Source organism: Stegostoma tigrinum, chromosome 3, assembly GCF_030684315.1.
Source record: "Stegostoma tigrinum isolate sSteTig4 chromosome 3, sSteTig4.hap1, whole genome shotgun sequence".
Lineage (NCBI taxonomy): Eukaryota > Metazoa > Chordata > Chondrichthyes > Orectolobiformes > Stegostomatidae > Stegostoma > Stegostoma tigrinum.
Window position 1 is genome coordinate 46,512,633 of NC_081356.1, and position 20,389 is coordinate 46,533,021.

The 20,389-nt window shown below is 42.3% G+C and overlaps 1 protein-coding gene across 1 annotated transcript in view; it reads left to right on the plus strand.

Moving 5' to 3' along the window:
- Positions 1 to 18,573, plus strand: part of LOC125450001 (5,6-dihydroxyindole-2-carboxylic acid oxidase-like) — a 40,144-nt gene extending 21,571 nt beyond the window's left edge. Inside the window, exon 6 of the mRNA XM_048525946.2 lies at positions 18,485 to 18,573. Coding sequence (XP_048381903.2) covers positions 18,485 to 18,495 — 11 coding nt within the window. The 3' untranslated portion in view covers positions 18,496 to 18,573. The remainder of the gene's footprint in view (positions 1 to 18,484) is intronic.
- The last annotated feature ends 1,816 nt before the right edge of the window (positions 18,574 to 20,389 follow it).

Here is a 20,389-nt window from a genome sequence, read left to right on the forward strand (position 1 = left end):
ATCTGCAACTGATATATATCCCACTGTATCCTTTGACAACCTTCTACACTATCCACAAATATGTGTGGCATTGTGGCTCTGTGAGGCTGCCTCACAGAGCCAGGGACCTGGGTTCAGTTTCACCCAAACCCCATGTTTGTGTGAGTTTCCTTCAAGTGCTCTGGTTTCCTCCCACACTCCATAGATGTGCAAGTTAGGTGGGTTGGCCATGCTAAATTGCCCATAGTGTTTAGGGATCTGTAGATTAGAGTCACAGACCTCCAGCCTGAAAAACACCATTCCTTCACTATCCTAAATTCACTTGGCCAAGTCACCATGGATCCCATGTATCACATCTTTTGGATAAGCCAACAATGAGGGACCTTGTGAAAAGCCTTACTAAAATCCATTTAAACAACATCCACTGCTCTACCCTAATCGAACGCATTTGTCAACTCCTCGGAAAAATCCAATCAAGTCAGTAACACGTGACCTGTCCTGCATAAAGCCATGCTGACTTTCCCTAATTAAGCCATGCTTTTCCAAACGTCCATAAATTCTAACACCAGGAATCCTCTCCAGTAGCTTCCCAACACCGATGTGAGGCCCACTGGCATTTAGTCTCCTGTATTTCCCCTATTTCTCTTTTGAGGAATAACAATATACTACTCACCATTCTTCTGGGATCTATCCAGAGGCTAGCACGGAGACCAAGTTCTTGGTCAAGATCTAAGATCTCCTTTCTTGCCTCTCTCAGTAACCTGGGGTAGATACCACTGGGGCCTGGATACTTACCTACCTTAATGTTCTTCAAGAGATTCAACACCACTTCTTTCTTGATCTCAAAATGCTCCAACATATTAGCATGTTCCACACAAATCTCGCTATCCTCCATCTCCTTCTCCTGGGTGAATACCAATACAAAGTACTCATTTAGGATCTCACCCACATCCTCTGACTCCAATGAATTTTAAATAAAGATAATTAATTAATCTAGATGCTGTATGTAATATGTTTGTGATGCTTGCCAGTGATCAAACTGATCAAATGGCTGGAGACTGAATAGTGTCAAGGTTTGAACACACAGCTTATCTGCATGAAAAACGGATCTAAGAAAGTTTACATCTATGTTATAGCTAGATAGCTCAGGAAGGGTTATCAATTGAGATGGCTGATCACCTGTTTCAACTGAATCCTAAAACAAGCTCATTGTAAGCGCTGTATTAATAAGATTTTTGCAATATTTTTAGTAGAATAGTTCGCTATAAAAAAGAAAAGTCGATATATTTCACTGACAGAGCCACTTTGGATTATTGATAACCTGAGTAAACCCAAAAGACCTGGGTAATAGGAATGAAAGCTTATCATAGCTGTCAGTCTTCAATTTAAGAATAATTGTTGCTGTCACCTGGACCTGTTTTCAGGCCATTAATCCACTGTTGTGATTACTGGGAACCACACCACACAGAGAGACCAGGTAAATTTGGGGTCAAGAATCTCAGTTAGGGATCAAATTCAAGAGGCCTGGTGTGGTTAATGGGTGGGCTCTGATAGGATCAGGGGTCCTGCCACTAAAGCCAGTCCAAACAGCAGAAGGAGGTAGCCCATGGCCAAAATGATGGATGAGGCTCTGGACTGTGGCCATTCTTTGGCCTGTTAAGGGCTCACCAGACGTGAGGGAGGATGGGATTCTAGATGACCCCATTCAACCCAGTAAAATCTGAGACCGGTCGATGGACCATGCAGCGGGCATCAGCACATATCCCGTCCCCTTCCCATCAAATGCCTTCAAACTCATCAGCAGTGGAACATACAATCCAGCTGCTAGAATATGGGAATGAAGAAACATGTCCCATCATTCTTTAACAGGGCTACCCAATCATTCAAACACCCCTGCTCACTACAAATCACCACATATCTTCATGTCACCTCTGGTTATTTTCTAATCACCTTAAACTTGTGACCTCCTAATTGCTAAGCTTACTGATCTGATAAACAGTTTCCCCGACCTACTTGAACAAAACCCTTCATGACCTTAAATACTTCCATCAATTATTCTCTTACCATTCCTTGCTCCAAGACGACTGAACACAGTTTTTCTAAACTTCCAAATCGACTGAACTCATTCATACGAGATACCATTCTTGAGCTGGAGTTATAGGCTCATAGTTACATTATAGAAGGAGGCTCCTCTGCCCACTGAATCCACCCTCTACAAGACTTTGACATACTTCATAAAGTGTGGGGCACAGAACTGGCTGCATTATACCTACTAGGTCCAAACAGATTTTGTCTTTAAGTACTTAAGAACACATCTTCACTTTTGTATTCTTTCATTTCAACTAAACACATGGCTACCGGGCTGGTGTAGAATGGAGGGCTTCCATTATGTGGATAATTAGAGCACATTCTGGGGAAGGTGGGACCTGTACAGTAAAGATGGATTGCACCTGAACCAGAAGGGCACAAATATCCTGGGAGAGAGGTTTGTTCGAGCGATACGGGATGGTTTAAACTAGATCGGCAGGGTGTGGGGAACTGGATTTATAATTCAGAGGATGAGGTATTCAGCCTTCCAACAGATGCAACAGGGAGTGAGGTTGTTTATAAAGAAATGTGGTCGATGGACTATAAATGTGGACACAGAAATGATTTGAGGTGTGTATACTTCAATGTTAGAAGTATCAGAAATGAGGTGGATGAACTTAGAGCATGGGTCGGTATTTGGAATTACGATGTTGTGGCTATTACAGAAACGTGGGTAACTCACTGAGAGGAATGTTTGTTGGAAGTTCTGGGATTTAGATGCTTTAAAAGAAATAGGGAGAGTGGAAAAAGAGGCAGGGGAGTGACATTGCTAGTCACAGCCAGTAATAGCAGCTACTGAAAGGCAGTTTGAGAATGATATGCCTACAGAGTCAGTTTGAGTTGAGGTCCAGAATAAGAAAAGAGCAGTCACTTTGTTGTTTTTTTTTAACAGACTCCCTGACAGTTGCAGAGAAGTAGAGCAGCAGATTGGGAGGCAGATACTGGAAAGGTGCAGAAGTCACAGGTTTATAGTCTTGGGTGACTTCAACTTTCCAAATATTGATTGGAAACATTTTAGTTGTAATAGTTTAGATGGAGCGGATTTTTTTTTCAGTGCATTCAGGAAGGATTCCTGACACAGTATGTAGATAGACCAGCATAAAGAGCGACCACTTTGGATTTGATGCTTGGCAATGAACTGGGCCAAGTGTTAGACCTGTTGGTAGGAGAGCATTTTGGTGGTAGTGAGCATAACTCAGTTACTTTTACAAAAGTCATGGAAAACGATAGGTACATACAGCCGGGTAGGGTTAATAATTGGGGGAAGGGTAATTACAATTCGCTTAGACAAGAACTGTGTAACATAAATTGGGAACAGATGCTGTCAAGGAACAGCACTATTTGAAATGTGGAGATTGTTCAAGGAATGCATACTGCGTGTGCTTGATATGTTTGTCCCTAGCAGGCAGAGAAGATGCAGTCAAATAAGGGAGCCTTGGTTCTCAAGGGAGGTCAAACAACTGGTTAAGAGGAAGAAGGATGCTTATGTAAAGTTTAGGAAACAAGAAACAGAAAAGGCTCTGGAGGAATACAAGTTATCCAGGAAGGAGCTGAAGAAAGAGCTTAGCAGAGCTATAAGGGGGCATGAGAAAACCTTGGCAGATAGGATCAAGGAAATCTCCAAGGCTTTTTATACATACGTCAGGAATAAGAGAATGACCAGAGAAAGGGTAGGGCCGATCAAGGATTGTAAAGGGGATTTGTGCACGGAGAGTAAAGAGATAGGAGAGATCCTTAATGAATACTTTTCTTTGGTATTCACAACTGAGAGGGACCTAGTTGTAGATGAGGACAGTGTAAAACAGGCTGGTAGGTTATTCTCCAGCTGTACAAAACTCTGGTTCAGCCACATCTGGAGTATTGTGTCAGTTCTGGTCACCTCATTACAGGAAGGATGTGGAGGCGTTGGAAAAGGTACAGAGGAGATTTATCAGAATTTTGCCTGAAATGGAGGAAAGGTTTTATGAGCAAAGGTTGAGAGAGCTTGTGCTTTTCTCTTTAGAATGACCAAGGATGAGAGGTGACTTGAATAAGGTGTACAAAATGATCAGAGATATAGATAGAGTGGTCAGCCAGAGGCTTTTTCCTGGGGTGGAGGTAGCTATTACAAGGGGGGTTTTAAAGTGAGTGGAGGTAGATATAGGGGAGACATCAGAGGTAGGTTCTTTACTCAGAGAGTGGTAGGGGTGCGGAATGCATTGCCAGAGAGGGTATCTTTAAATCCAAAATCTTTAAATATTTTTGAGACTGAGATAGATAACTTCTTGATTGCAAACGGGGTGTCAGATTATCAAGGCTATGCAGGAATTTAGAATTGCAGTTAAAATCGGATCAGCAATGATCTTACTGAATAACTGAAAAAAGACGTAAAAGGCCAAGTGGCCTGCTCTTGTTACTTGTTCGTATGTTTGTAGGACATGGATGATAAGTCTTACTTCTTTGTGATCCTAATTTTATCTCCCACTTGGTCTATTTGGTACCAAAGTGAGTGGTGCTTAAGCCACATTAATTTTTTTCAGACCTTAAACCCTTATCCAACAAAGGTTCTTTTGCAGCTTGTGTTGTGGATGCTGTGACTGGGTTAGGAGTGCTCCTAAAACCATTGGGCATCAGAGTAGCACACAAACCCACATTAACCCTATGCTAACTGCTAACTCAAACCAAAGACCCCATACCCACTATGGACAGAACCAACATAATATACAAAATTCCACGCAAGGACTGCAACAAACATTACATTGGACAGACAGGAAGAAAACTAACCACGAGAGTACATGAACACCAACTAGCAACAGAAAGACACAACCAATGCTCACTCATCTCCAATCACATGGATAAGGAGAACGACTAGTTCAATTGCACAACACCAGGATCCCAGGACAGGCCAAACAGAAAGAAGCACGGGAGTTCCTAGCTGCCTGGTTTTCCACCAAGAAGGCCATCAACAAATACAAAGAACAAAGAACAAAGAAACCTACAGCACAAGAACAGGCCCTTCAGCCCTCCAAGCCTGCGCCGATAAAGATCCTCTGTCTAACCTGTCATCCATTTTCTAACAGTCTGTGTTCATTTGCTCCCTGCCCATCCATGTACCTGTCCAAATATATCTTAAAAGATGCTAATGTGTCTGCGTCTACCACCTCCGCTGGCAACGCGTTCCAGGCACCCACCACCCTCTGTGTAAAGAACTTTCCTCGCATATCTCGCTTAAACTTCCCTCCTCTCACTTTGAACTCATGACCCCTAGTAATTGAGTCCCCCACTCCGAGAAACAGCTTTTTGCTATCCACCCGGTCTATACCCCTCATGATTTTGTAGACCTCAATCAGGTCCCCCCTCAATCTCCGTCTTTCTAATGAAAATAATCCTAATCTACTCAACCTCTCTTCAAAGCTAGTACCCTCCATACCAGGCAACATCCTGGTGAACCTCCTCTGCATCCTCTCCAAAGCATCCACATCCTTTTGGTAATGTGGCGACCAGAACTGCACACAGTACTCCAAATGTGGCCGAACCAAAGTCCTATACAACTGCAACATGACCTGCCAACTCTTGTACTCAATACCCCGCCCCATGAAGGAAAGCATGCCATATGCCTTTTTGACCACCCGATTGACCTGCGTTGCCACCTTCAGGGAACAATGGGCCTGAACACCCAGATCTCTCTGTTCATCAATTTTCCCTAGGACCTTTCCATTTACTGTATAGTTCGCCCTTGAATTTGATCTTCCAAAATGCATCACCTCGCGTTTGCCCGGATTGAACTTCATCTGCCATTTATCTGCCCAACTCTCCAGTCTATCTATATTCTGCTGTAATCTCTGACAGTCCCCTTCACTATCAGCTACTCCACTAATCTTAGAGTCATCAGCAAACTTGCTGATCAGACCACTTACACCTTCCTCCAGATCATTTACATATATCACAAACAACAGTGGTCCTAGCACAGATCCCTGTGGAACACCACTGGTCACAGGTCTCCAATTTGAGAAACTCCCTTCTACTACTACCATCTGTCTCCTGTTGCCTAGCCAGATTTTTATCCATCTAGCTAGCACACCCTGGACCCCATGTGACTTCACTTTCTCCATCAGCCTGCCATGGGGAACCTTATCAAACACCTTACTGAAGTCCATGTATATGACATGTACAGCCTTTCCCTCATCAATCAACTTTGTCATGTCCTCAAAGAATTCTATTAAGTTGGTAAGACATGAACTTCCCTGCACAAAACCATGTTGCCTATTACTGATAAGCCCTTTTTCTTCCAAATGGGAATAGATCCTGTCCCTCAGTATCTTCTCCAGTAGCTTCCCTACCACTGACGTCAGGCTCACCGGTCGATAATTACCTGGATTATCCTTGCTGCCCTTCTTAAACAAGGGGACAACATTAGCAGGATCCCATCCGGACCTGGGGACTTCTCCACCTTAGTGTCTTTTAGGATACCTAACACTTCCTCCTTCCTTATGTCAACTTGACCTAGAGTAAGCAAACGTCTATCCCTAACCTCAACATCCGTCATGTCCCTCTCCTTGGTGAATACCGATGCAAAGTACTCGTTAAGAATGTCACCCATTTTCTCTGAATCAGCGCATAACTTTCTTGCTTTGTCCTTAAGTGGGCCAATCCTTTCTCTAGTTACCCTCTTGCTCTTTATATCTGAATAAAAGGCTTTGGGATTTTCCTTAACCGTGTTTGCCAGCAATATCTCATGTCCTCTCTTAGCCCTCTTAATCCCTCGTTTCAGATTCGCTCTACATTCCCGATATTCTTGTAAAGCTTCGTCTATCTTCAGTCGCCTAGACCTCGTGTATGCTTCCTTTTTTCTCTTGGCTAGTCTCACAATTTCACCTGTCATCCATGGTTCCCTAATCTTGCCTTTTCTATTCCTCATTTTCACAGGAACATGTCTCTCCTGCACGCTAATCAACCTCTCCTTAAAAGCCTCCCACATATCAAATGTGGATTTGCCTTCAAACAGTTTCGCCCAATCTACATTCCTCAGATCCTGCCAAATCTTGGTATAAATACATAGGACTAGACCCGAAATATACACCACTGGAAAGGAAAACTGGAAATTAGGTAATCAAATCCAAAGGACCCCAGAGTTTAAATATCAGGCAGGAAAACACAACAGTGCTTCATTAGAGGCTGGTCTGATGATGTTACCCAGCAGGATAATGAAATGTCTGTGAATGAACAAACCAGCTTGGCAAACCAACCACACCAACAACACTGAACACTGTCCACCAGCGTGCGTAAACTCTATCTGACCCTGAAGAGTTTGAGTAGTGGGTATGAGAACAGTCTGAATTAGGGGGTTTGTGCAGGTAGTGAGCAGAATCTGAGATCAACAGTATCCGAAATAAACACAGTCTAGTGGGATGGGATGAATGCTAACTGGGAGTTGGGAGAAGAGTTTTGAACATTGTGCATGAGGAGGGGCATGAATATTGCCCATAAGACAGTTGATCCCTAGAGATAGTAGGAACTGCAGATGCTGGAGAATCTGAGATAACAAGGTGTAGAGCTGGATGAACACAGCAGACCAAGCAGCATCAGAGGAGCAGGAAGGCTGACGTTTCGGGCCTAGACCCTTCTTCAGAAAATCTTCAGAAATTTTCTAAAGAAGGATGTAGGCCCAAAACATCAGCCTTCCTGGTCCTCTGATGCTGCTTGGCCTGCTGTGTTCATCCAGTTCTACACCTTGTTATCTCAGACAGTTGATCCCTGCCGGGTGCAAGAAGCTTTTGATACTCCATTAAATTTAGTTACACTCTTGAGTGGGCTTTATGCTTGCTATGAGAGATGCTTTATAAAATATGTGTAAAAGCTAAGCTTGTAACCCCATATCTGCCCCTGGTTTTTACACAGATCTATATTTTTCATTTCAAAATGGATACTTTAATACTTCTACAATCTGCCACATTCTTGCTCACTCACCCAATTGGTCTTTATCTTTTTGCATTCTGTCTACTTCCTGCTCAACACTTACTTTACTTATTTTGTATTTATTTCTTAGGATAAACTATGAACACTTCTGCGACTGTAAAAACATTGAATTGAAAAGAATGGCAAATTGAAGAGCTTTTAGCAATGACCCAGCAATGAGGGCACCTTTTTGCTGGCAGCTGCTGAGATGACCTTCTCTGAGCATATTTTCAAAGATCTTACTGATTATTCTAGCCAGCTAATATATTTCTTTATCACCCAAAATGTCTGATAAATGAGGAACCTTGTGCCTCTGTGTATTTAGGGATGCAGAAGTCAAACAGCGGTAGCGTCCACCTAGCCATTTTTATGACAAAGCATTTTCTAAATCATCCGTGAGCTGCATCACACCTATCCACCACAGAAAGTTATCATCACATATATATCTCCAGTAAACATAAAGTACTTACTGTTAGAATAGTTTTGCAATTGCCTATTGACATAGTTGCTTCTGGACATTGCTGAAGGGCACACAGGGTGGTGCATGGTAAGCAAGTGTGCACCCAAAACAATTACTTGCCATTAAAACACCTATTTATTGAGTAAGATAGGAATGTTGCTTTACCACCCTTGCAAATGTTCAGGGCCCAAATGGCATTCATCTTTGCTTTACCTCTTTGATGAGATGTGGCTTACACCCACCTAGTCTAGTTGCCCTGGAACTGAGTGGCTTTCTGGATAATTTCAGAGGGCAGATAAGAGTCAGCCACATTGCTGTGGGTCTGGAGTCACGTGTAGGCTGAACCAGGTAAAGATGGCAGATTTTCTTCCCTAAAAAACATTAGTGAACCAGATTAGTTTTTACAACATTGGAAGAAAGTTGTTGTATTTACCATCAATAAGACAAGCTTTAGATTCTATACAAAGTTGCTGGAAAAGCCCAGCAGGTTTGGCAGCATCTGTGAAAGAGTCATCTTCTGAGGAAGGGTCATGTTTTGAGGAATGGTCACCGGACCTAAAACATTAATTCTGTTTTTCCCTTCACAGTTGCTGCCAGACCTGCTAGGCTTTTCCAGCAACTTCGTTTATGTTCCTGATTTACAGCATTCGCAGCTCTTCCAGTTTTTATTAAGCTTTAGATTCTAGATTTACTCATTGAATTTAATTCTACCAGCTGCCCTCACAGCATTGGTATGGGTTTCTGGATTACTGGTACAATGACACTAACACAATGCCATCATCTCCACCATCAGTCAAATTTCCTCACAGAGTCTCAGTCATAACAACTCTTGCACAATGCCAAATAGAAGCTTTTGCTAGGAATAGTTATTATGTGGGACATGTCTTCTGTGCTTGCTGAACTCCTCTGCTAATTACTGCAACTCATAATAGGCTAGGTTTTCTAATCACTGGTAACGCTACATGCAAGCTTTGGAGTTACATTTTATTGATGCATTTCATTTCAGAATTTTGGACAACATTATAATGGGGCATAGCAAATAAGATTGAAACTTGGGGAATACTGGACCAGCTGTGTGGTGGAGAGGATATCTCAGGAGAACTTGAGTCTGTGCACTCACTCTTGGACAGTGCAGTCCTGAAAACCTCCTAGCTGCTCTGTCTACTCTCACTTTTCCCTTCCCAGGGTAGCTTGTGAAATTGCCTCCATCCAATTCACACTGCCATGAAATGGCTCTGAATTGCAAAAATCATGATGAACTTGTTTATCGACAAATAAATTCACTGAAAACTGTCACAGACTGCAGTAATACATGTATTCACTAGGGACAGTACTCAAACTGCCAGGCACAACAATCAGAGATATATTCATCAAGGATTGTCCCGAAACTGGTATGTACAGCAGTCTTGGATGTGTGCATTAGAAAATGCCCACATACTTCATGTACTGCATTTATATGAAACAAGCAAAAAATAAAACTGCTGGACAAACTCAGCAGATATGACAGCAGCTGTGGAGAGGAAAAACAGTTAAAGTTTTGAGTCCAGAGACCATTCTTCAGTACGAGTTCCGATCCGCCACGTACTGCAGTCAGTCTGTTCTATATTAGTTAGATTATTTACATCTAGTTTGAAGTTTATTTCAAGCACTAAATGAATTGACAAATATTTTACACTTTTACAGCCAATAGTGGTACTGGAGACAAAAATCAACATCCCCATCTTCCTCTGAACTGAATCCTCACTTGCATGAAATTCCTAACTTCAGCTCTCTATTCAGTTTACAACTACAATGTGTGTATTTGTATGTACTTTTTTAATCACATTCAACATACAGGTGTTCACACAGCTTTCAGTGCACAGTAATTAATACCTATTTAGATAATCAGTTACAACTAATGGGCAATTAACTGGCACCTATGGGCATTTCCGTTAATAAATGTGTATTTTCTTTTATAATGTTGTGTCTTGAATTAAATTCAGAAATGAAATTAAATAAATTTTTAGGAAATGTACTGCTTAATGGAAAATTCCCAATGTCACCAACTCCCCAACTTTTACAGTCCTTTACAATGCTCTCCATTTGTAACTATTCACCTGCCTACACCAATCCGTCGTTTATAGGTAGGTCCTTCACTACCTCAATCCACATCTAAAGGGAATTAATACAGAGGTCTGTCACTTTCCCAGTCCATACTACATCAACACCAGCCTAACCTATCTCTGATGAAGGGTCTAGGCCCGAAACGTCAGCTTTTGTGCTCCTGAGATGCTGCTTGGCCTGCTGTGTTCATCCAGCCTCACATTTTATTATCTTAACCTAACCTATAGACAGGTTTCATAGTCTACCAGCCTACTTCTATCAAAGCATTATAGGTAGACCCACACTTTTGGTCCATATTGATTAAAAAAAAGATAAGTCCCTCAATCTTTCTGTCTGCAGCTACCATCAATTACAAGTAAGCCCCACACTCTTTCAGTTCATGCCTATTCACATCACTAATGGGTACGTCCCAAACTATCTCAGTTCAAACCTATTCACAACAGTTGCAGATTTTCCAACACAGACCCTCTGGTAAGTATGTTGTCTCGTGGTACATGCATCAAGTTAAAATTGATTACTATTTTTGGGAAAGGTCGTTTTGTTAGAGGTTCTAAGTTTGAATGAGATCTTAAATAGAAGTCTCTCCCACTTGCGGAGGTTGACATAAAAAATTGAACCGCATGCTAACCAATCTCAGGCAAAACCTACTCTGTTACAGGTAGAGGATGGTGAAACAAGAATTGGGTGTCCTTGCAACCGATTGCTGAAAGTAAGAATGCACGTTTAGGTGGTGATAAAGGCAAATGGTATGTTGGCCTTCATAGTGAGAGGATTTGAGCACAGGAGAAGGAAAATCTTGCTGCAATTTTACAGGGCCTTGATGAGACCACATTTGAAGTATTCTGTGCAGTTTTGGCTTCCTTATCTGAGGTATGAAAGTCGTGCAATAAGTGCTTACCAGATTGATTCTTCGATGGCAGGATTGATGTAGGAAGAGAGACAGGATTGGTTAAGGCTATATTCACAAGAGTTTAGAAGTAGAAGGGGCATCTCATAGAAATCTATAATAATCTAACAGACTAGACAGAAGAATTTCAGAAAGGATGTTCCAGAAATTAAGGTCACATTTTAAGAATAAGGGGCAGGCCATTTAGGATTCAGGTGAAGAGAAATTTCTTCACCTAGAGAATGGTGAAGTATGGAATTTTCTGCCATAGAAAGTGGTTGAGGCCAAATCATGAATGTTTCCAGGAAGGAATTAGGTATAATTCTCAAAGCTAAAGGGATCAAAGGTACTGCGTTGGATGATAGGCCATGATTATATTGCGAATGTAATGTTGTCGTTTATCTCAAGAGGGTTGGAATATAAAAGCGGTGATGTGCTTCTGAGGCTTTATAAAGCTCTAGTTAGGCCCCATTTAGAATACTGTGTCCAATTTTGGGCCCCACTCCTCAGGAAGGACCTATTAGCCCTAGAGCGTGTCCAGCGGAAATTCACACGGATGCTCCCTGGAATGGTAGGTATAATGTATGATGAACGGCTAAGGATCCTGGGATTGTACTCATTAGAGTTTAGAAGGTTGAGGGGAGATCGAATAGAAACTTACAAGATAATGTATGGTTTAGAAGGGGTGGACGCTAGGAAGTTGTTTCCGTTAGGCAGGGAGACTAGGACCCGTGGGCACAGCCTTAAAATTAGAGGGGGTAAATTTAAAACTGAAATGAGACAACATTTCTTCAGCCAGAGAGTGGTGGGCTTGTGGAATTCATTGCCATGGAGTGCAGTGGAGGCCAGGACGTTGGATGCCTTCAAGGCAGAAATAGACAAATTCTTGATCTCAGAAGGAATCAAGGGTTACGGGAGAGTGCAGGGAAGTGGAGTTGAAATGCCCATCAGCCATGATTTAAATGGCGGAGTGGACTTGATGGGCCGAATGGCCTTACTTCCACTCCTATGTCGTATGGTCTTATAGTCTTTATGGTGAAGCAAACTTGAAGGGGTGAATGGCCTACTCCTACTCCTATTTTCTATATTCCTAAAAATTTAAAAGGCAAGTAATAGGTCTGGTCACTAATACCATGTTGTTAAATGAAGTACCAATTAAACACATGGATGGAGAGAGACAGATGCATTGTTTGAAGAGTTTCAGAGGATTACAACAACAAATGGGCAGTCACCTGAGAGTAGTAGCATCTTGGAGGGACCAACTCCTCCCCAATGTAACAGAACAGTGCAGGATAGTGCCTCTGATGTTACATTGAATTTGTGCCGACCATAGGAGCAGTTCAAGTGCAAATAAAACAGATCACCAACACAAGAGTCAAATTGACCAGGATGTTGACCAGTGGGTGGATAACTCCGAAAGGTAGCCAGGAAGAGTCAGGTGAGAAGGAGGACTGGATGGACAATTAACACTCTGATCAAAGAGGAGGGTTTGACCAAGCTACTTAGGATATTTACAGAAAACCATCAGAGTACAATCATAGAATCTTTACAGTGTGGAAGCAGGCTATTTGGCCCATCGAATCCACGCCAACCCTCCAAAAAGCATCCCACCAAAATCCACTCCATACCCTTTCCCTGCATTTTCCATGTCTAACCCACCCAGGCTGCACATCACTGGACATTATGGGCAATTTTAACATGGCCAATCCACCTACACTGCACATCTTTGAATTGTGGAAGGAAACCAGACCACACAGAATAAGCCCATACAGACGCAGGGAGAATGTGCAAAATCCACACAGACAGTCACCCAAGGCTGAATTCGAATTTGATCCCTGGTGCTGTGAGGCAGCAGTGCTAATCACTGAGCCACCGTGCCACCATAGACAACGAATCCCCCAAAAGAATCAAAAGCCCTATTAGCTGAGCCTTGACACACTGGCCCACATTTGACCCTAGCCAGAGCAACTGGGGCTCCCCATCACATTGATCCCATAGCCAGACAGATTAAATGGCTGTACATCTACTAGGAAGTAGATTAAAAAGCAAGAACTCAAAAGTAGCATTCTGTGCATAACTTCCAGTGAGTACAGAACTGGAAGTGAGTAGAGAAATAGGAGGTTAATCCAGATGAATGCAGGTTTGGAGAGATGGTGAAGAAATGCTTTATATAGTCTGGGACATTGGGATGATTTTGTGGGTGCAGTACAACCTGTACACGATGGATATGTTGCACCTGAACCGGAATGGGACCAGCATCCTTGCGGACATGTTTCATAGTGTGGTTGGGAGGGTTTAAGCTAACTTGGCAGAGGGTTCAGATCTTGATAGAATGTCCAGCAGGGGGTGATGCACAACCAGAACTGGAAGAGAAAGGAAGTCAGGAAAGGAAAGACACAGGCACAAGGGACAAGAACAGAAATTGATGGGAAACCCAACAGGTCTGGCAGCATCTGTGGAAAGAAAGCAGAGTTAATAATTCAGAATAGTCTAAAGAAAGATCACTGTCCATGAAATGTTAACTCTGCTTTCTCTCCACAAATGCTGGCAAACTTGTGACTTCACCCAGCAATTACTGTTACTGTTTCTGATTTCCAGCATCAGTGATGTTCTTCAGTTTTTATTGGATAATCATAAGGGAGTTTGAATGTTATTTCTTTTAACACTATGAGGCTGACAAATAAGGCTGATGAATTGAAGGCACCAAGTAAAACATGAGGGTATGATGTCATTGTTCTCACTAAGACATAGTTGAGGAGGAGCAGGAATGGCAGCTCAATATTCCAGGATAAAGGGTTTTCAGGCGAGACAGGGAAGCAGATAAAAGAGGAGGATGGTGGGGGTGGGTGGGAGGGGCATAATTTTGATCGGAGAATCTAGTATAACAGTAAGAAGGGCTGGTACCTTAGATGATTCCTCAAATTAAGCCAGATGGGTGAAACATAAAATCCAAAAAGGAGCAATCACATTGCTCGGAGTTTATTATAGGCCCCCTAATAGTGTGACAGAAATAGTATAGCAGATGCGTAGGAGACTTTCAAGGAACTGCAAAAGTAATAGGGTCGTGATTGTAAGGGATTTCAACTTTCCCAACATTAACATGGATAGTCATTGTGTGAAAGGTTTAGTGGGAGCAGACTACTTAAAAGCATGGTTTTTCAGTGGTGAGCACTGTTGCCTTGCAGCACTAGGGACCCAGGTTTGTGTGGTTTCCTCCAGGTGCTCTGGTTTCCTCCCACAGTTCAAAGATGTGCAGGCTAGGTGAATTGATCAAACCAAATTGCCCATAATGTGTAGATTAAGTGGGTTATAGGTAGATGGCTCTGGGTGAGATGCTCTGAAAGTCCATGTTTTCACACTGAACCCTCTGCCATATTAGCTTAAACTTGTTGGGCCAATGAGCCTGTTTCCATACTGTAGGGATTCTATGATTATAATAGATCCAAGACAGCCTTTTAAGCCAGTATGTAGAAAGCCCCACAAGAGAATGGATAATCCTGAACTTAATTTTAGGTAATGAATCTGGATAATTGGGAAATTGTTTTGAAAACAGTAATCATAACTCAGTGAGAATCAAGCTTGTTATAGAAAAGGCATGCCTGAAATCAAAGTTCTAAATTAGGAGAAGGATGTTTTAAATAAGATCATATATGATTTGGCCAGAGTGGACTAGGAGCAGATACTTTCAGGTAAATCTGCCTCAGAACAAGGGGATGCGTTCAAGATGTAAATATGAAGAATACAGGGCCAGCATGTTATCCAATGAAGGAAATAGGTGCCACCTTCAAAACATGTGAACAATTGATATTGAAGATATACAGGACTGGGTAAACAGATAAAGGTTGGCTTATAAGATAACAAAGTGTGAAGCTGGATGAACACAGCAGGCCAAGCAGCATCTCAGGTGCACAAAAGCTGACATTTCAGGCCTAGGGGCTTACAGCGGGTACTGAGGGCTCAAGGAGGCCAAAGTGCAAGTGGAGTACAGAATGTGCAAGAGGGAACTCAATAGGAAAATTAGGAGAACATAGAAAATAGAACATAGAACATTACCTCACAGTACAGGCCCTTCGACCCTCGATGTTGTGCCAACCTGTCATACCGATCTGAAGCCCATCTAACCTACACTATTCCATGTACGTCCATGTGCTTATCCAATGACAACTTAAATGTACCTAAAGTTGGCGAATCTACTACTGTTGCAGGCAAAGCGTTCCATTCCCTTACTACTCTCTGAGTAAAGAAACTACCTCTGACATCTGTCCTATATCTTTCACCCCTCAATTTAAAGCTATGCCCCCTTGTGCTCGCCGTCACCATCCTAGGAAATGAGAGCAGAAAGGGAACATGAAAGGATAATGGAAATTAGAATATAGGTAATTTTACAAGTATTTTAGAGTAAAAGGCTTATGAACGAATGAGTAGGGGTCCCTTAGAACCATAGTTGTCATTTGTACGTGAAGCGAGAGGATTTAGGTAAGGTCCTAAGTTAATGCTTTGTGTCAGTCTTCACTAGTGGGAGGGACAATGTAGGTATAGATATCATGTAGAAGCACTGTGATACAATAAAAGAAATTAGCATAGATAGAAAGGAGATTCTGAATTGTCTGGCCATCTTAAAAGCAGATAAATACCCAGGAGAGATGAAATGTATCACAGATCATTGAGTGAGCCAAGGAATGATATAGAAAGGGCACTTGCAATAATTTTCAGTCCCCTCTGGACACAGGAGAGGTACCAGAGAACTGGCTAATAGCCAATGTGGAACTATTACTCAAGAAGGGAAGAAGGGGTGAATCAGAAAATTACTGACCAGTCAATCTAACTTCAGTAGCGGGAAATTATTTGAAGCAATTCAGAGGGACAAAATTAATCTGCATTTGGAGAGGCAGTGATTAACCAAGAACAGTCATTTTGCTTTTGTTAACGGGAGATCACGTCTGACCAACTCAGCTGCATGTTATGAAGAGGTAACCATATATGTAGATAAGGGTAATGCCTTGGCATAGTTCGCTTGGATTTTAGGATGGCTCTTAGTAAGGTCCTGCATGGGAGACTGATTGTGAAGGTAAGAGCCCATTGGATCCAAGGAAATTTAGCAAATTAGTACAAAATTAGCTGTGTGGCAAGAAGCAAAGGACAAAGCTCCAGGAGTGATTTTTTGTGATTGAATGTCTATGTCCAGCAGCAGGGTCCCACAGCAATCAGTGTTTATCTTGCCATTACTGCTGCCACACCTGATGAGTTTCTCGCCTTTACAGCACTTGCAGCATTTTACTTTTATTGGGCTCCTTTGTGGTAGCTATAAATAATTTAGACTTGAATATAGAAAGCTTGACTAGTAAGTTCACAGATGATACAAAATAGGTGGGTAGTAAATAATGAGAGGGAAGCTTTGTATTACTGGAGGATATAGACAGGCTGGCCACATTAGCTGATCATTAGTAAATGGAATTAAATCTGGATAAATGTGAAGGGATGTACTTGGACAGCACAAACAAGACTGAGGAATACATGATGAACACTAGGACATTGGGTAGCAATGGGCATCTAGGGAGCCTTAGTGTGCATGTCCATAACTCACATAAGGCAGCAGGATAGCTGGATAGAATGATGAAGAAGGCATATGAAAGGTACTTGCCTCTGTTAGCTGAAGTGTTGAGTTTAAGACCAGGTAAAGTATGCTGGAGCTGTATAAAATGTTGGCGAGGTGTCAGCTAGAGTATAGTGTGCAGTTCTGGAATCCACATTATAAGAGGGATGCGATTGCACTGGAAGGGATGCAGAGGATATTTACTAGGCTACTCTTAAGACCATGAGATAGCAAGGTGTAGAGCTGGATGATCACAGCAGGCCAGGCAGCATCAGAGGAGCAGGAAAGCTGACGTTTCGAGTCTGGATCCTTCTTCAGAAATGGGGGAGGGGAAGGAGACTCAGAAATAAATAGAGAGAGAGGGGGAGGTGGATGGAAGGTGGATAAAGGAGCAGATAGGTGGAGAGAAGATGGACAAGTCAAGGAAGTGGGGATGGTCAGTAAAGGTGAGTGTAGGTGGGGAGTTGGGATGGGGTTGGTCAGTTGAGAGAACTTGGAAAGGTCAAGGAGGTGGGAATGAGACTGGTAGGTAGGAGATGATGGTCAGTGAAGTGGGAGGAGTGGATAGGTGGGATAAAAGACAGACAGGTCATGGAGGCGGGGACGAGTTGGGCTGGTTTTGGGATGAGGTTGGGGTGGGGAGATTTTGAAGTTTGTGAAGTCCACATTGAGACCATTGGGCTGCAAGGTTCGCAAGCGAAATATAAGGCACTGTTCCTGCAGCCTTCGGGTGGCATCGTTATGGCACTGGAGGAGGCCCATGATAGACATGTCATCCAAGGAGTGGGAGGGGAGTTGAAGTGGTTCGTGACTGGGAGGTGCAGTAGTTTATCACAAACCGAGTGTAGGTGTTCCATAAAGCAGTCTCCAAGCCTCCGCTTGGTTTTCCTGATGTAGAGGAGGCTACATCAGAACTGCAGATACAATATACCAATAAATAGCAGATGTGCATGTGAACATCTGTTTAATGTGGAAGGTTTTCTTGGGGCCTGGTGTGAGGGGAGAGGTGTAGGGGCTGGTATAGCACTTCCTGCAGTTGAAGGGAAAAGTGCCAGGGGTGGTGGAGCTAGGGGGAAGTGTGGAGCGGACAAGGGAGTCATGGAGAGAGTGGTCCCTCTGGAAGGCAGATAAAGTTGGGGAGGGAAAATATCCTTGGTGGTGGGATCAGATTGCAGGTGGTGGAAGTGGTGGAGGATGATGCGTTGAATCCAGAGGTTGGTGGGGTGGTATGTGAGGATGAGGGGGATTCTATTTTTGTTGTCATTGTGGGGATGGGGTGTGAGGGATGATTTGCAGGAAACGCGAGAAGCTGTCAAGAGGGTTTTCGACCACTGTGGAGACGAAATTGTGGTCCTTGAAAAACGAGCACATCTGGCGGCAAAGTAGGACAGTTCACCTGTTCTTTCTCTTTCTTTACTTTCTATTTCTCTCTTTTTAACAGCCCTGGAGTAATGCCAGCAGAAACGAGTCCCGTAGCAGCTTGTGAGGAACGATTCCCAAAGCTGTGTGAGGTGAAGCGAGTCCCAGTGGAGTATGAAGGGAATGAATCCTGGAGCAGCACAACTTACCTTGGTGTACCCGAGTACCGGTGCAGACCAGACTGGAGGCTTGGAGCAGAGCGGGACAGTGGTTAGACTGGTATCTGGCATGGGCGGTCAGACCACATGCTGAGCTGTTGTTATTTGAAATTCTTTACTCAGTTGTAATGTCAATCCTTTAACTCTGATATAACTATCTTATTTCTAAATTAATTTTAAAAACACTGTAAGTAATTCTACTACTTTTCCTTTTATTCCTCATTTGTACCTAAGATTTTTACCTAAAATGGCACCACTAGAAGGCAGCCATTATAAAAATGTTAACTGTACTTCTGTACTTCTATATTGGAATACATGTGACAATAAAGTATATTCTAACAAGGCAATGGGACAAGTGCTAGAAAATGCTATTAGAATAGGTTTTTGTATTCATTCAGGGATACAGGCATCACTGGCTATGCCAGCATTTACTGACCATTGCTAATTTCCTAGAGGGCTGTTAAGAGTCAGCAACAGTGACGTAGATCTGGAAACACATGTAGGCCACACCAGGTGAGAAAGGCAAATTTTCTTCCCTGAAGGATATTATTAAATCATTTTTTTCACACAATCAATAACAGGCTCATAGTCGTCATTAAACTCATAATTCCATAATTTTTTTAAAATTCAAATTCCACCACCTGCCCTGGCAGGATTTGAATCCAGGTCTACAGAATATTAATGCATTCTCTGGATTAATAGTTTAGCAATGGGCCACTTGATGTATTTCAACAAAATTGACTTTTTAAAAGGTGATTTTTAGGGGACTGTCATTCCCCATGACTCCCAGAGTTCAAAAACTCTTAGCTCCTTTATCACCCAGGATGGTATATAGCTCGGTAAAGCCATGTCCTTTGGCCTTAACAATGCCCAAAAAAAACAGTTAATAGTTGTACCCAGCCATTGTGTAGTGCACCTGGATGACTTGATAATTTACCGCACCAAAATTAAAATAGTTTTGTGCGCTGAACAGAGGATACAAGAGGCTTTTAAAGCATTGAAAGATATCCTGCTCCACAAAACATAATTCCTGGAAAAGAACAAAGCAGCCAATGCTTGACTGTTGGAACTTGCTGCCACAGCCTATTAACAAAAAGAAATTACTTATATTGCAGGAAAGAACAATATCACCACTGATACCTGCCCAGAGAGTAAACCATTAGAATTCCACAGGGAAGTGACATTGTATGTGCTAGTTTTATGTTTGACTTTCAAGTCAAGAAGATGAATCAACATCTCTATTTCTCTGGTTTTTTTTTAAATACAAGAATCCCTGTTTACAGAAATGAAATAGAACTCATTGTTTTCTTCTTTTGAGGGCCAAAGTATTACAATGTCAACATGAAATGAAGAGAGAACATGAATTGTTTTAAAAGCTTTACTTTCTTCTTTAATTTTTGAAATAGATTGTGCTGGAATAAAGCATAGTGCCATTGATAACAAGGTGTAATTGGACTTTAATCAGCAGTTATTGGGACAAAGTTAAATCTGCCTTCTTCCTGGAATCTCACATACCCACCATTGTATCAACAACACAAAAGAATGATTGCATTCCATTTGCCCTGAAGTGACTGAGGATAAAGGCAAGCTGTTGAAAAATGTTATGCCAAAAGTGATACCAACAGCTCACCTTTTATATCACACAAGAAGCAACGAGTTGTGACCAAAGGCATGGAAGATTAAAGTCCTGTTGTCAAAGCTGTGGGGATACTAATAGTTCCACTGATCTCTTAAGATGAGTGCTGGACTCTTGGCCAGGATGCCTATTA